The 16,325-nt window shown below is 45.8% G+C and overlaps 1 protein-coding gene and 1 long non-coding RNA gene across 4 annotated transcripts; one reads left to right on the forward strand and one right to left on the reverse strand.

The window, feature by feature from the left end:
• The first annotated feature begins 436 nt into the window (after positions 1 to 436).
• Positions 437 to 9,918, forward strand: LOC309346588. 2 transcript variants are annotated; one of them, XR_014158694.1, is made up of 3 exons: positions 437 to 556; positions 2,278 to 2,431; positions 9,199 to 9,918. It is a non-coding gene; the product is annotated as an uncharacterized lncRNA (long non-coding RNA). The 2 variants fall into 2 exon arrangements; XR_014158695.1 differs by lacking the exon at positions 9,199 to 9,918 and adding an exon at positions 4,614 to 4,746.
• Positions 2,424 to 14,393, reverse strand: AK2 (adenylate kinase 2). Of its 2 annotated transcripts, XM_081870441.1 has the most exons (7): positions 14,230 to 14,392; positions 11,888 to 12,013; positions 9,925 to 10,035; positions 8,490 to 8,584; positions 7,281 to 7,353; positions 6,109 to 6,304; positions 2,424 to 3,200 (listed from the first exon to the last, which is right to left on the reverse strand). In XM_081870441.1, exons 1-7 carry the CDS (start codon positions 14,335 to 14,337, stop codon positions 3,193 to 3,195), a joined length of 717 nt encoding a protein of 238 aa, XP_081726567.1. In that variant the 5' UTR covers positions 14,338 to 14,392; the 3' UTR covers positions 2,424 to 3,192. The 2 variants fall into 2 exon arrangements, with proteins under 2 accessions (XP_081726567.1, XP_081726566.1); XM_081870440.1 differs by lacking the exon at positions 2,424 to 3,200 and having other exon boundaries at positions 5,941 to 6,304; positions 14,230 to 14,393.
• Between the last annotated feature and the right edge of the window lie 1,932 nt (positions 14,394 to 16,325).

Genomic DNA, 16,325 nt, shown 5'->3' on the forward strand with positions numbered 1-16,325 from the left:
CAAAGCCTTGTTTCTCCGTGTGTGCAGAGTTCATGTGAGCCTCTGCTATTTTTGCCTTTGATTTGCCTCCCTCCACAAAAAAGGCAGTGTATAAGTCTTATAAAATAAATACTGGGCCGGAAGATGTTCAGGTTGAGGAATAGCATCAAACAACTCTAGCTGGCTCCAACGCCTTTGGGGGGGGGGCTAAAGTAGGTTTTCTAAATGCCACACGTTCCAGCTGCCACCCCAAGCCCCTAATTTTGCCCCTCTAGTTGACAAAGGGTGTAGGGCACAATCCTCAACATATGGGCAATAGCAAAGCACATGCTTGGCATGTAGAAGGCCCAGATTCTAGCCCTGGCATCTCCAAGCCCCCTGTTCCCCTCAAAGAGCTACAGTTTCCAGGGTGATTTAACAAACCCAGAGAACTCAGAGAATTGTAATTCTGGGAGCAAAATAGGGGACCTTGACAACTCTCAGAACCCTTTAAAAACTACAGCTCCAAGGATACCATCCTTAGCTCTTGATAAGCCTGTAGTCGTGACAAGAGCCAAAAAGTCTCAAGCTGCTCCAGGTAAGGGAGCCTCATCTTGCATGATGAAATCCCAAACGACCAAGATCTTTCAGTTTCTTTAAGTTACTTTGTTGCAGCTTCTTCCTTTTTTGGCTGCTTGATTTGTATTTATAGCCAGACACAACATATTATGTTCTCCGTGTGTAATTATACATGCATGACAAATGCCCTTTAGACACTTGTCCTCTAGTGTAAGTTTTTCTATGCACAGTGAAAACCAGAAGCCTAGATCATCTGCTCCCATAGGTTCCAAAGCTTGTAAATCCTATTGGAAGCACTTGCCCTGCACAGGAAACACCAGCAGGAACCAAGGAACTGGGGACCTATTGTTCTTGAGATGCCATGACAGAAGGTGCATTTCTCTCTGTCTCTGGGAACTACAAGGTTAACCCTAGAGTTTGCCTCCTTTCCTGGGTGAGGATCTGGACCAGCAGCTCCCTGTTCATCTGTTCAAACATCACTTGTTTTTTCACTAGAACTCGTAAGATCTGGACACCTAATAGACACATGGAATCAAATTTGCATAAAGGTCTTCAAGTGTGTTCTACCATTCAGCTTCAGTCTCCAGCCGCAGGTTATAGACTTGCAGCCCCCAGCCCAGTGGGGGACTTTCTGTAATAATGAATAAACCATGAGTTCCAGAGGAAACTGCATGGAAGCAACCTTGTGCCTGGGAGAGAGATATATACAAGGGGATATTTGGGCAAATATTGCTTCTTGCACTACCAAACCCAACCCTTTGGGTTCTGAGCAGGCAGCAAAAAGCCAGAAATAAGTTTTCGCCTATTTCAGTAAGAAAATTCCCACCCTTTTCCAGTGTAAGCTGAGCCCTGAAGGTCTACTCCAATATGGAGGTCTTGCAATACTTCTGGAAGGTGTTTAGTGCAGTTGTTCCCAAACCTTTTCCCCACAGACCACCTGAACATCGCTGAGGGTCTTGGCAGATAGTTTTAGCAAGTGTAATATGCTGTGCTAAATGCCATATTGTTCTTAATTGTATTGCTTCCTTTATTTCTTATATATTGCATTTTATAAAAGAGATACAGGCAACAATACAAATAAAAACCAACATGGACATTTAATGCAATGCATATGCCACTTCTCTTCTTCAGCCACAAATCCAGACACTCCATGGGCCAACCAGAACGGAGCTTTTCCTTGTATGGGGATGGATATTTATTTAAATTAATGGGTAGTCGATTATTCAACCAAAAATCTCTGTTTGTAAATTTTTAGCACCCTACTCTAGTAGAATGAACATAGATGAGGTTGAGCTTAGGGAGACTTTATAAAAAGTATAAATAAAATCCCACTGATAAAGCTGTCAGGTGGGGAAGAGCCCAATTCCTAGTCTCAATGAGCTGAAGTTTTCCTTTCTGCAAGTGTGCTGCAAGTGTCCAGCATCCTTTTCTCACAGTGGCCAACCAGATGCCTTTGGGAAGCCCACAAGTAGGACCTGTGTGCAACAGCGTTCTCCCCGGCTGGCATTCCACAGCCATCACTATTCAGAACATCAGTACCTCCACCACTGAAAGCGAAGCACAAACAAACATGTGGACACTTGACAAGTCCTGTCCTGTCCACAGCGAGGATCACAGACCTTGCTATCTGCAAGCCCCAAGTTAAATTTTCTCTTTGAAGTATCATTACTTCCTTTCCTGCCCCACCCCCCACTTAGAACACAACTGGCTGTGGTTTATCCTTCTGGTTTCTCTCTTCAGGGTTCAGGTTGCTATCGGGGTTTAAATCTTCCCTGAAGCCTGTGCAGGACCTGAGACTTTGCAAGAGAAACACGTCACAAAGAACTTGAGCCTATTCCTGCAACCAGCCTCCCACAGTTCCCCACACCCAAAATCAAGGGACAAAATTGTTCAGGTACAAAAGTGACAGCCATTTTATTGAAGCAGCAGGTGGGCCCTAAAAGGATGGCAAGTAAAAGAACTGGAATCTGCAGTTGTTTGAGGGCAGGGGGAGTGTTCTTGGTTCTGATTTTTCGATATTTAAGTGAATACTACGCTGAACAGTAAAGCAGGCAGCACTGCCCCGTCCAGAAGGTGACGACTTCAGATGCCAATTGCTGATGCAGGAATTCTGCAGCATCTCTGCAGCGGGAGTGATTGAAAGAGCCGTTATACCTGAGGCCAAAATTGTCCACCCCAAGTGGAGGCTACGTGGAGAAAAGGCACAGCAGAAACAAGGACTTGTGCACAGCTGGAACTCCTGGGCTTAGAGAAGCCTTTGAGCGGATTTCTTGCAGTTCATAGTCTGCTAATTTCTGCGCTGTGCCTCCAGTGAACTTCCTAAATCACTGGGGCCATCCAGGGAAAAACAAGTGAGTCCAAGATAGCTTCCCCTCCCTGCCAAGTTAAATTTTTACAATGCAACTGTCTAGAGTCAGAGCTATGGTGATATCCAGCCTTTACAAGCCCATTTCAACACAATACAGTACACATTTTCCTCCCTAAATTCTGGTTTGACTTTCTTAAAACAAAATTCCTGTCAAGTTACCCCTTGTGCTTCCTGCCCCTTTCCTTGCCCTCCCTTCCTTTGCCCCCTTGGCTTGAGGGCAAAAGGGTGAGGGTGATGAACATGCAGCATTCAATCGTGTTCTGTCCTGTCTCGTCCAACTCCTGGATTCATGCGGCTGAAATGAAGACAAAATATAAAAAAAGAGAAATGGTCCTTAAGAACTCAAAAGGAATACTTCTTTATGGCAGACAGAGGGGGGATAAGAAATCAAGGAGGGGGTATTTAACACACTTGTGTATTACCCTTCATAATATTTATCCCAGGGTAGCTTGCAATGCAAATTAAAACAAAAGAGCAATAAGGATGATGGTGGGTGGCGAACGGACAGGCAGCTGCAATGGAGCTAAATGGACTAGCCTGTCCTTGTTGGGAAGTTCTTGTTCTTAGGCTCTCTTAATAAAACCTCCATCCCCTACAGGAAAACTAGCTCTCCCTTCACTATTAGATTATAACGGCCTTCCTTTAGAAGGCCTCAAAGGATTCCCAGTGTACAGACCAAAGCTGCTTACGCTCAAGGGATTGTTCATAATCTTAAACTAACAAGGCACCATCAGTGTCTCAGAGACGGCAACAAAAGCAAGCCTCAGACCAGGTGATTTGCAAGCTTGATTCAGTTGCATCCATCTCCAAGCAAAGCCACGCAATCTGTGCCCCCAGAAACCTAAGCACCTGAGTAGAGTTCTCTGTTTGAATAACAGATTAAGGCAAGAGCAGCCATAGGTTGGTTGCAAACAGGAAAGGGCTGCAACCCCATGGGATGAATGGGTCTTTTTAAAATCACAAATTCTGTGAAATGGGCCTCCTCTTGGAAAGAGATTCTCTTTTCAATAAATCACCATTTTGAGAAGGTGTAATCAAGTCCCATTCTTTTGAATCCCATGAGAAAATACCATCAAACATCTGTTCTGAGAAAAACTTTACAAAAACAAAACAAAACATTTTGAGGGGTGAGAATGGTATGTCTCCCCAGTGCCATCAGATAATATAGTGAGACAAGGCAATTTAGATTTCAGGACTGTTATCAGGCCATCAAACAAGCAAATATTTTCGACTAAACTACATAATTTCCATTGTGAATTTTCTTTTTTCAAAGCTGCAAAATGCCTCTCAATATACTCTGCAGTTCAATGGGTTAAAGTGTTCTTCTCACTGCTGCGTTTCTTGCGCAGCGAAATACTATTTCAGCCTATTTAATCAAAAGAGGAGCACAGGTCTTTCAGAAGAGTCATTTGGGAACAAAAATGCATTTAAGAACAATGTAAGAACAATTAAAGGAAGGCTAAAAAGAGAGAAGTGGAAAAAGACAAGGACACAGGTCAGTGGGCAGGCACAATGACTTCCCTCCCCCCACACCCACCCGCCAAGGGCACTCTATACTTTACAGTCCCTGATCTATCAAGTCAGCTACAAATACACAAGGACAAGAGAGCTGGAAGGTTGTGAGGCTAACTGGCAGATATAAATGTGACCCCAGAGGTAGGCAGCAACATCCATGCATGCTAGAATTTGCACCTTTATTGTGCTGCAGCAAAACACAGGAAAAGACCCCGGCAGCCACAAGAGCCAGGTGAAGGCGAGCAATGTAGCTGTAAGCTGGCATGATGAGCCCCGCAGATGGAAGCACATTATGAAATCAAAGATCCCTCCCCCACCCTCTGCACGCCAGCAACATTGCCGCTCGTCTCAAGAAAACTCAAGTGCATCTCAAGCATATCACAAAGGCAGGTCAAGTTTGAATGAGAACAACAAGACTGCTTCAAAGCAAGATTGCAAAGGGGAGAGCAGGGGCTCCATTTCCATATCACCTCACTGAAAGGCAAGAACAGGCTCACTTCCAGCCAGCCTTCCCCAGCCTGGTGCCCCCTGCCTCCATGTTATTTTGGAGTACAACTCGCATCAGTTCCAGCCATGCTGAGAGTTGCAGTCCACACCATCTGGAGGGCACCAGGTTGAAAAAGGCTGCCTTGACAAAGTCAATTCTCATGAATAAATTAAGTGTGCCAGTAATACAGGGCAACAGCATCCAGGCTCTGCCAGACCATTGTTAAGTGGGTTTTCAGTTTCTTCACCACAAATACAATCTGGCCCACATTCTGGTGCCACTGCTAACCTGCCAGAGGAAGGTAAATGGGAGGGAGTGTTGGTCGTCTTGCACCTTTGCCCCACGGTGGCACAATTCAGCACAAAGCCTAGGAACCCTCCGTCTGCATTCTCACCTTGTCAAACCAGTCCTCATTTTGCCATCTTATGCAAGTTATGGCTTGTACATTAATATACTAAGCCACAAGCACACACACAAAACTTATGAAGAAGTTATGCAGAGTAGATGCTTCCACATATGGGCTTCCTATTTCAGGCTTTCATCATGAAGTTGTAGAAGTATGGGATATGCACCGCACTTCCAGTGATGTGCTGGTTGTAGAGTTTCCGCTTGGCCCGTGGAAGAACAGGATGTGCCCATGTCTCTTCACACAGGTGCACACATCTGTGCTGCTTTTGCACACCCCCTCTTTAAGCTGACATGGCATTTAATTTCCTGCAGTTTTAGAGCCAAGGACTCAGGACAAGGCCAGCCAGCAACTTTGCTTCCCGCCCACAGCCGCTAGTTTGTGACCTTCAGAACTCCTACAACATCGCACCAGGCCACCCGACATGTAGGCGGAACAGGAGAAGTGGCAGCAATTTTCCAGTTTAACCCTGTCGCCAAGATGAGTAGCAGAGCGCTTTCACTTTTGACTGAACAGACGCAGCAGCCTAGTTCCCAGGTTCCGGAAAGCGGAGCGTGAAGCCGCTGCGCCCCCTGCAGGCCACCTGCACACAGCCCACAAGCTCTTCAAAAAATATATGCATACAAATCGGAGAAAGCGCGGCATTTCCGTTTAATGGACAGTATATAAACAGCCTTCCTCCCTTGCAGCTTGACACCTCTCCTACAGAGCTTGCTCTTGCAGACCCCAGAAGACAGGAAAGGAGAAGGAAGCATCAGACAGGAGAGCCCTAAACAAACATAACCAGGTCTTTACATGTTGCTTTTGAGAAAGCTGCCAGGATGCTGGCAAAAACCACATCAGGGGACTGGGAAGCATCCACAGACGTATGGATGCCACGCCTGCTATAGTAGTTAACCAGCGGCGACGTCTGGGTGTGGTAAGCCTGCAGACGAGTCTTCAAAGCTCCTTCGTTGTCATCTGACCGGCGTATCAAGGGCTCCCCGGTGACCTAACCAAGAGCAAGACATAAAAGCAGGGGCAGCTGGTGATTTGGACAGCAACACCCATGCCACCTCTGAACGCTGGCCATGCTCATCATAGCAGGCCAAAAGGACCAAAACTTCAGGATACTGCAAGACGCGAGAGCTGTAAAAAGCCTTAGCAAGCTTAAAACCTGATGCTACTAGCTTGATGACTCCCAGGAAATCTCAGGTGCTATTCCAGTTTCCATCAGAGCCGGCCCAAGATATCTGGTGTTCCAAGCACCTAAACTGTCCAACTTAGGAGGTGCCCCCCATTATTCCTTGTACTGTGGCAGAGGATGCTGGGATGCAAACTCTGCCTAGGGCACTTTGCATTAAAAGGGGGGCAGCAGAATTCTGTCCTCTCATTTTGCAGAATTTGTTTTGAAGTATTTTGTTTAATTTATTTTGGTGCTGCTAACCATTGGAAGGGACCAGAAGCTATTCCACTCCCTCAACCAGTGGAAATATTATTTCAGTCTTCCCTTTGGATACTGAGATGTTGCCTACACAGTTTCAAGCAGTCTTTCACAGCCAGGAAGGCAGGAGTCAAATACGTGCCCCCACCGCTGCAAGACACTGGCCAGGCTCTGGTGAGTGAAACAGTCCCACAGGTTCTGCTTTGGATAACTCCTCCCACTCAGCCCAACAATTCTGCAGAAGCTAGAGGTATGTTCAGATCTGCACTTCTGATTCGATTAAACTGCAAAATTATCAGAGGATTCCAAGTCTAAAAGCAATATCCATCAAGTCAATGGGGAATTCAGTTTTGGTTCTGAATGAATGACCCAGTCAAGACTTAACTGCAGACTGAAGCCACAGCAAGACCATTTTTAAAAATTACAGTATTAAATTAAAATAAATTAAGTAAGTCTATCCAGCCTACTGAAGGCATCACAGAGCAATCAAATGCATATTGAATGGAGCCCCAAAAGAGAAAATCAAAATGGGAAGGTTACATACATCATCCTTCATGTGGACCTTAGGAGGATTGAATTCCTCATGGTATGAGCGGCCACTTGCTGGGTGGATGAGCCTGAAAGACACCACAGCAGTCAGTCGAGTGCATTTCAGAGCAGGTCAAGGGGAGGAGTTATGGAGGAGAATTTTCTTCAGAACTAGGACTACAAGCATTTGGATCAGGCATTAGTGCTGATGCTGCAGCATCAGTGAATCTAAACAGGTGGTCAGTCCTTGGATGGAGACCACTGGGTTTTTTTTAATTAAAAAGCACCTGTATTTATATCCCACCTTTCTTCCATCAGAGAACACAAGATGACAACTCAGGATTCCTCCATCCAGACTAACCATATTTAAAACCCTCTTAGGTTCAATGTATAGCTATGAAATAAGTTTTAAACGGGGTGTGGAGGGGAGACACCATAGCAGAGGTAGGGAAGCTGTGGCACTCCAGATGTTGGTGGGAATCCTGCTCCCATCAGCTTCAGAAAACAACATTGCAGAATGCATCATGTGCCCTCAGACAGTGCCCTGGGACCTGTTCTCCAGAACAGGAGTTGCCAGTGTGGTGCCCATGGGTGCAAAGGTGTCACTGCCTCTTCCGTTATGAGATGGTAAGCAGGGCTAGTGGAGGTTGTACATGGAGCGGAAGGAGGAAGCTGGAGGAGTGGCACTCTATCCCACTTCCTCCTTCAGCTTTATGTGTTTTTCAATGCTCAGGTTAATTCTACTGGATCCAACTTTTAACCAGCTCCCTTGGAAAAGCACGCTTTCTCTCTTTCTGTCTCTTATGGTGTGTGTGTGTGTGTGTGTGTGTGTGTGTGTGTGTGTGTGTGTTAGATTTGCAGGAGGGGAGAGATAAGTGGCCAGAAGAGATTGTACCCATGGCACTCACTCAAAAACAGCAATGTTCCCACAGGCTTAAAAAGGTTGGTGACACCTGCTGTAGAATATGCAGAACAAAAACATAAACTTTAATGGGGGGAGTGAACAGAAGACATGTACTTTTTCAACAAAGGGTTTCTTTGTAATTCTCATTAGCACTGCAATCAAGAGCTATTTGCTCCCCACACATTGCACAACACTGCACTCCTAGTTTTGTTTTATAAAGATTGTAACATGCAGCACCTAGCTTTTCTGAGTGGCTCAGCATATGGAAACACCCCTCCCCACCCCCCCACCCCAGTTTCCCCCAAAGGAAGTGGCAGTTACCGTCCAGTGATTCTCCGGATGAGTAAGGAGTCAGCAACACTGAATTCAATGACAGAATCTAGTTTCTCTTTTCTCTTTTCCATGAGCTCATCCAGCTGCAGCATTTTAAGAGAATGGAAAGAAGAACTACTTTTAAAATGCACAGAATGAGTGGATTCAGACCTAATAAAATCTCCTCTGAAACAAGAAAAATGAAGGTAGCTGGACCCTCAGCAGGCCTGGAGCTCAGCAATGGAGCCCAAACTGAGCCATTCCAAAATAATGATCTCCATCTATGCGCCCACATTTTTCCAAAGAGAATATACACCTCCTCCCACTTTACTGTGGAGTGTTACAAAATAGCTCCCTTCTGTAGTTTGCAATCCACTTCATCAGATGCAGAAGTACTGGCCTTAGTTGTAACTCATGGTTGCTGGGGAAGGGAGTGTGGACTTTGCCAGCAGTGAGGTCAAAATGAAGTGAAAGGGATAAGTATGTCATTAACAGTGACCATTCAGAAAATTAAGTTGTTGCCAATAACACAGACATCCTGGGCATTGACAAGCCAATTAACACATGCCCTGTGATAAATATCCTTTGTACAATAAGTGTTGCCAGGGTCCAGACCTGATGGCAAACCCAGATGCCAGCTCTGTCCTTGTTTCTACTCTAGCAACACAGTCACAGTAACTTCCAATGTCAAAGGTTCATTCACTTGTTCGTCTTCCAGTTTGCTACATGTCGTCCTCTGGCAGCAATGCTCTTCTGCTTTCTACACAGCCAAGCTCAACAGAAAAGAAGAAACGGATGCAAACCTGACATCAGAAATGGAAATATACAAAAACCAGCAGGGGAACATTTCAACTTCTCAGTGCACTCTGTGTTCCGACCAATATTTGTCCTACTCAGGCTAGGCTTGTTGAAATTAATGGACATGACCAGCTTAAGTTCTATGAGTAGAAATTACTTAGCTACCATCTTATATAACTGATCTTAAGGCAGCTATGGTGGAGCAAATAAATTTCAAAAGGGGACTGCACTGTGAAACAATTCATCAAGAGGTTTGATGCCATTGGTCACGGGCTACACCAGGACAAAGGATTTTAAAATCACACTACATGTGTTAACCAAGAGCAGGATGTCTGCACCATCAGCAAGTGTTTTGTTTTCTTTTGTTGGTTGGTTAATGGCCAATATTAGTAACGTATGTACTCTTCTGCTTTTTGTTTCATTTTATCCTCAAGTGTTTACAGTTACGCACACACACCTGAACTCTGGATAACATTTCATCTGATGAAGTGGGCTGTAGACCATGCAACCTTCTGCCACGATAAATCTTTAAAGTGCCACAATGCTCTTGGTTGGTTCTGCTGCCACAGACTAATGCAGTGGCACTCCTGGAAACTCTTATCCCCAATCTTAGAAGATCCAAGGGCAGGTATCAGGAATCACGTACCATCTCTGCTTGTCGCACTGTGCGAGGAAACCCATCCAAAAGGAAACCATTCTTGCAGGAGGGCGTCTCCAGGTTTTTGTCAATCAGCTCCACCACCATTTCATCACTCACCTTACAATTTGGAGTGGGATAGGGGGTGAATGATAGAGAGAGAGAGAGAGAGAGAGAGAGAGAGGAAAATGAAGTCTTGATACAGTGTCACCAGCATGTCAAACATGCTTACCCTACCCACAATACCTTTTTTTTCCAAGAAGTCCTTGTGGCTATAAAGTAAGTTTGAAACTAGAAGTGCAAACACACTAAAGGATCAGAAAACAAGAAGGCAGAAAGGATAGCTTTAAGACCTTGTGTTGCACTCAGGATATCCCAGTTTATGCAACGGCTAGTGCAATATTGCACCTTTGATTTCAAAAGAGGAGCCACAGAACAAAAGCAACATCCCCACAATTGCAAGCCCTCTCTATTCAAAGTGCACCACAGCACAGAAATTGTGCAGCCTGAATGTGGCTGGGGGTGGAAGAGGACTGTCAGTGTCAAGGGTCAGTGCTCTGGTGTTCCTACTCCCAGCTAAAAATTGAACTAAGTGATCTTACGATCCCTCCCACCTATAACTTTCATGAAAGCTTCAGATCTTAAATTTCCATTTATTCCTATGCACCAGGGATACATATATAAGTTTCTGATGTAGTTCTCAGTACTGAAAAAGCTACTGTTATCGCCCATCTCAAGACCTGGGTGTGGTATGCAGTCAACGCAGCTTATTGGCTCCAGGTAAAAAAACACATTATCTAGAATATCCAGCCATGCCCACAGTGCTCTTGGATGTCTTAGGCCAGTGATAATCACAGTGGTGGCTTGAACGGAACAGATAAGCATTATCCATCACAGCCATGCTCTAAAACTGTAACTCTGAACAAAGTCTTGTTTGGAAGGCCACCAGCTATGACACAACAAAATGCAGGCAAACAGAAGCCATCCACATGCAACCCTAACCATGTCAATGAAGAAGTAAATCCTATTTGATTCAATAGGGCTCACAGTCCTAAGTGAGGTTAGGACTGTGGTCCTAGACACCAAGTCTTGGTCTAAAGATGTCTACAAAGCAAACAGAGAGGGCAAAAAGGCATCTTTTATCAGTTCAGCTGCTGGCATAAAACTGGAATATGTACACGTTGATCCAAAGTATTATTTTTAAAAGGTCAAACAGCAGCTAAATGACCTAAATTAAAATGACAGAGGTGCATTTGCAAACCTGGTACCCTTCTGATGTTTTGACTGGGGCTGACAGATGTAGAGGTCCAAAACATCTAGAGGGCACCAGGCTAGCAAAGGCTAGTCTAGACTACTGCTAGTTCAAATATTTTTTGTTGCTTCAAATAATGTCCTTTCATTAAGGTTTTAGACATGAAACATTTCACACACTGACCAGGAAAGGATGGAGATGGACGGAAAGGAAGCCATAAAACATTTGCTTCCCACCAATTCTTCCTAGTTTGTAAGCTAGACTGCTTTTATCACAGCAATCAGGAAATCTAAACTGTACGATGAAAAATTTAAAAGGTAAAGAGGCACTCAAATTTCTTTAGCCAGGAACGCCAGGAAAACTACTTGAACAAAAAAGGAAAGAAGGCAATGCAATTGGAACCCCAAGCCTCACTTCCTGCAACCAGTTCATAAATCAAAATCCATGCCCAGGGCGATGTGTGACACGACTCAGCGGTGTGCTGAACGTGTCCACAGAGATTCTGTGCTCAACTCCAAAACTCCGTGGACACGTTCAGCACACCACCGTTTCCAAATGGTTTCCAATTCTCAGTCACATAAATCAGAGGCCAAAGAACAGCATTACAGCATCAGCTGGTGCCAATACTCAATTTACAGAGCAGTTTCCAAAACCACAGAAGCTATTTAAAGGATATGGCCAAAGGGAATGGCACAGTGGCAACGACCCCTCTGTACCTACCAGCTTTCCAGCATCCATCGTCTGCTTCAGCTTTTTGCCCAGTGGCGAGCCAGAAGCCACCATAGCTCTCAACATGTCGCCTGTCGCCAAGTGACACACACAATAGGCCTCAGCTAGCCGAGGGGCCTGCACGGGAAAGAACAAAGGAAACTTTAGGGGGAAATTCACAGAGCAGCAACTGTAGGAAATAATTTTGGTGCATATAATTGAATTACATAGAAAATATGTTCACATGACCACTACAATACGGTAGAAGCTCTACTGTGCCAGGTGTGTGAATGTACTTTTTGCACTAAAGCCTGCAGCGAAAGTTGGACCACTGAGTCCATCTAGCTTCGTTCTCTCCCAGCCCTACATGGAGATGCTGGAGATTGAACCTGGGACCTCCTGCACGCACAGATGCTCTACTATGGCCCTTCCCCTGTTGGAAGAAGGCAGCCTGGATTATAAGAATTGCTTTGGGGAATAAACAACGACTCAGTGGTGTCAGAGATTGCTAGTGAGAAAGGGATGCAGGATGAGCGTGTGAGGGAAGAAATGGAAACCCCAGTAAGAACCAAGAAGCAAGTAAGGGAAGGCAAAGATGGCCCTAGAACAGCTCTGGATAATTTATACTGGATTTTAGGATTAATTGAGTCATAGAACCAGTAGAGACCTAGGAGGTCACCTAGTCCAACGCTTTTCAGCTGTCTCCATATGTTGCTGGACTACAAACTCCCAGCACCTCTGACCACCGACTACTAAACTATCTGGGGATGATGGGAGCTGTGGTCCAACAACCTCTGAAGGTCAATCTAGTCCAACTGCTTTTCATTTGTGACTGGCAGATATACAGTATCTGCTTAAATGCCTCCAATGAAGGAGATACCGCAACCTCCCAAAGCATTCCTCTTAGGAAGTCTCTCCAAAAGTGTAGTTAAAATCTTTCCCCCTGAAATTTCCACCCCTTGGTTTTAGTCCTGCCCTCTGGAATAATGGAGAACAAGTTTGCTCCTCCAAACTTTGAACTTCCATCCCCCTCAAATGCATCAGAGTGAAAGTCCTTCTCCCGCTCTGATCAGATATGCTAACATGTTTCCTAAATTGTTGATAACTGTAGCACACTCCCTCCTGCATTAAAACTGGGAAGCCCACTTCACTCATACAGGGATTTTCCTTTTCCTTTTGGGAATGACTGGAAGGAGACACGTCCAGACCACTGACTCATGCAGAGACACAAGGTGCGATCAAGTGGCATCCAATGCAGATATGAGGGAGCCTGACAGGGAGGAAGCAAAGTCAAAGCAGTGAGCGCATACACAGACACTGAGGACAACCTCCTCCGATGAGCACTTCTTGCAGCAGGGCAGCCATTCCTTCAGGGCATGCTACTTTGCCCAGGCCCACAGTTTTTATACACTAAAGAATGCTGATGGTTTTTAGACAGGCAAGCAGCTGAAAGCCAGTTTTGCAAGAAATTATTTCAGACATGTGATAGTGCCTCACCCAGCACTGTACAAAGGGCAAGCTGCTTGGCTTGCAACAGAGCAGAACGTAGATTAGTTGGGGCAAAGGAGAGAGATGGTTTTTTCACACAGCAAATAAAGTCCTACCCCAAACAACTTTCTGTTTTTGACACCCCAGCTTTAAATGCAGCGGCTTACATATGTTGCAACATCTGAGGCTGCACATCTTCCACAGGAAGTAAACAAGTAAACCTCCCTCCACAACATGGGATAGAAAAAAGTCCCCACAGCTTCACACACCCTTTTCTTTCTTTCAGAGTATGGGCATGTGTTGTGTAATGGTTAGTTTCAGACTAGGCCTTGGGAGCCAGACTTCAAATCCCTGCTCAGCCATGAAGCTCACTGGATGACCTTGAGCCAGCCATTGCCTCCCAGTCTAGCCTACCCACCTAATAGGGTTGTTGTGGGGATTTAATGAGGAGGGGAAGAAGCACTAAATAAATAAATAAATCTCACCCTACGCAGCAGCTACTCCTGGCTATGGCAGTTTTACTCAAAACTAAACAAAAAACTCGGCAGTTACGTTTAAAGTAGTACTAAAGCCCTACAAAGCAGGAACTTGCGGCAAAGTCCTATTCATTTGTGGGGGGCGGGGGAGCTTGCTGGAATAAAAATGTTGCCGGGAAATGTCCTGCGCTGGAAAGGGGGTCCCTGCACAGCCTGGGAATCCCGGACTCCTGGGTTCCTTAGAGGAAGTGAGGAAGGGGCAAAGAGGACGCAAGTGCGGCTGCTGGACCCTCCACAGCCAAACGGGAGAGAGAAAAGGGCAGGAGCGGGGGAACTGGGGAAGTTCCCTCGGGGAGGGGCTGGGCATCCCGGACGCCTGGGTCCCCTCACCTGGGTCCCCTTCCCCGCCCCAGGCGGCCCGAGCAGCACAGCCCGGATGCCTTTGCGGACCCCGCGGCCGAGGCTTCCTTCCGTCCCGCATTCCTTGCTCGGAGCCATCGCCGCGATCCTCCTTTGCCGCCTGACCCCGGAGAAGGCGTGCGGAGAGGGCCCGCCCCCTGCCGGGCCTCCCATTGGTCCGCGCTCCCGGTCCCGTCCCTGTATGGCGTCCCTGTCGCCCAATAGTCTCGGAACAGCGAGGGGAGTACTTGCTGCCGATTGGGGGACGCGAGGGTTGAAAGGGGAACGCGAAGCGGCTTAGCTGCGCCTGCGCGCTCTCAGCTGAGCGGCCACGTGTGAAGCTGCCTTTGGAAGGGCGGTTTGTGCAGAGATAGGCAGTCAGTCGACCGAGCCGCCGCCTCTTCCCTGCAAATCTCGAGAATTAGCTCTTAGAATCATGGAATTGTAGAATTGTAAAGATGAAATGGGATCCCAAGGGTCATTTAGTCCAACCCCCTGCAATGGAGGAATCTCAGCTAAAGCGTCCATGACAGATGGGCATCTTGTTGCTGAGGAGGGTGGCGCTGTGGGCTAAAACACAGAGCCTCTTGGGCTTGCCGATCAGAAGGTCGGCAGTTCGAATCCGCACGCGACAGGGTGAGCGTGTTGCTTTGTTCTAGCTTCTGCCAACGTAGCAGTTCAAAAGCATGCCAGTGCAATAGATCAGTGTTTCCCAACCTTGTGCCTCCAGCTGTTTTTGAACTACAACTCCCATCATCCCTGACTAGCAAGACCAGTGGCAAGGGATGATGGGAATTGTAGTCCAAAAACAGCTGGAGGCACAAGGTTGGGAAACACTGCAATAGATAAATAGGTACCGCTGCGGGGGGAAGGTAGACAGTGTTTCTGTGCACTATGGTTTCCATCACGGTGTGATGGAAGTGGTTTAATCATGCCCCGGAAACCTGTCTGGACAAACGCTGGCTCCTGGCTCCTTCGCCGCATCCCATAGAGTCTCCTTTGACTGGACTTTAACCATCCAGGGGTCCTCTATTATCACTATCACTGCTTTCATTGATGTTTTCTAATATGTAAGTAGTTTAAAAAAAAAAAGTATATGAAATCTTGTTAGCTAAGTAAATGGTGCTACTATATAAATGCTACTATAGCACCATCAAAGCGCATGGAGCTTTAGAGAAGGGCGGATACACTGGGATCGACTAGATGGTCGATTTGTAAGAGAGGGTGTTTCTCATATTTATTTATTTTTGCATAACATGTACAATATGCATGAAAAGGGCATCAGAACAAATATACACCTTGTTGAAAAAGCAGGAACATAAAATTATCAAAAAGCAAAACTATTATAAGGCTACCAACAACTAATACTGAAGAAAAGAAAAGTTTGAAGGGCAAAAGGACATAGGGCCAAATAAAGTCAATATTGTTGGAATCTGTCTGTCTCGGAAGACAATGGAGATGTGCGCCTTTGGAGGGAACTCAGACTGCTGGAAGCCAAAACTTGGCAAGAATGAGGTGATGGATAGCCTCAATGGGAGTTTTAACAAAAATATTTAAATACTTATCCCACCTATATATAAGGCCGCTGAAATGAAGAAACCTGTGCAGCACTGGAGTTCTGTGTGAAACTGGTGAGGTCAGTTCAGTTCTGCTAGTGAAACCAAATTTATTGGCTTAGAATATGCTCAGAAGCACCCTGCCCTTTAATTCTAACTGCATGTCTTTTGCATCTGGTTCTGGTTGGTAGATCTTGGGATTCTAGTGGGAAAAAGCAGATTCTGCAAGCCTGAAATCTGCTCAACCCCTTACTTTGCATAATGTAAAAAGACAGGCCTCTGTGTGAGATGTTTATAATTAATATTTTGTGGGCTTGAGAACATATGGAGAGGGGAGGAGAAGCAGAACATAGTTTCTTATGCAAAAGGACCCAGCTTGAACTCCTGGCATTTCTAGGTAGGACTAAGGAAGACTCCTTCCTAAAACACTGTAGAGACACGGTCAGCTGTTTTGGCCCTCTAGCTGTTTTGAGACTACAATTCCCATCATCCCTGACCACTGCTCCTGTTAGCTAGGGATGGTGGGAGTTG

The sequence above is a fragment of the Podarcis erhardii genome (genome assembly GCF_964252035.2).
Source record: "Podarcis erhardii genome assembly, chromosome: 7".
NCBI lineage: Eukaryota > Metazoa > Chordata > Lepidosauria > Squamata > Lacertidae > Podarcis > Podarcis erhardii.

Excerpts from the sequence above, each read along its gene's own strand:
- AK2 (XM_081870440.1), bottom strand. The coding sequence starts at position 14,337 with ATGGCTCCGAGCAAGGAATGCGGGACGGAAGGAAGCCTCGGCCGCGGG. Across the intron at positions 8,585-9,924 it reads CAGTGCGACAAGCAGAGATG|CTGGATGAGCTCATGGAAAA; the intron begins GTACGTGATTCC and ends AAAATGCTGCAG. Across the intron at positions 6,305-7,280 it reads AGGTCCACATGAAGGATGAT|GTCACCGGGGAGCCCTTGAT; the intron begins GTATGTAACCTT and ends GCTCTTGGTTAG.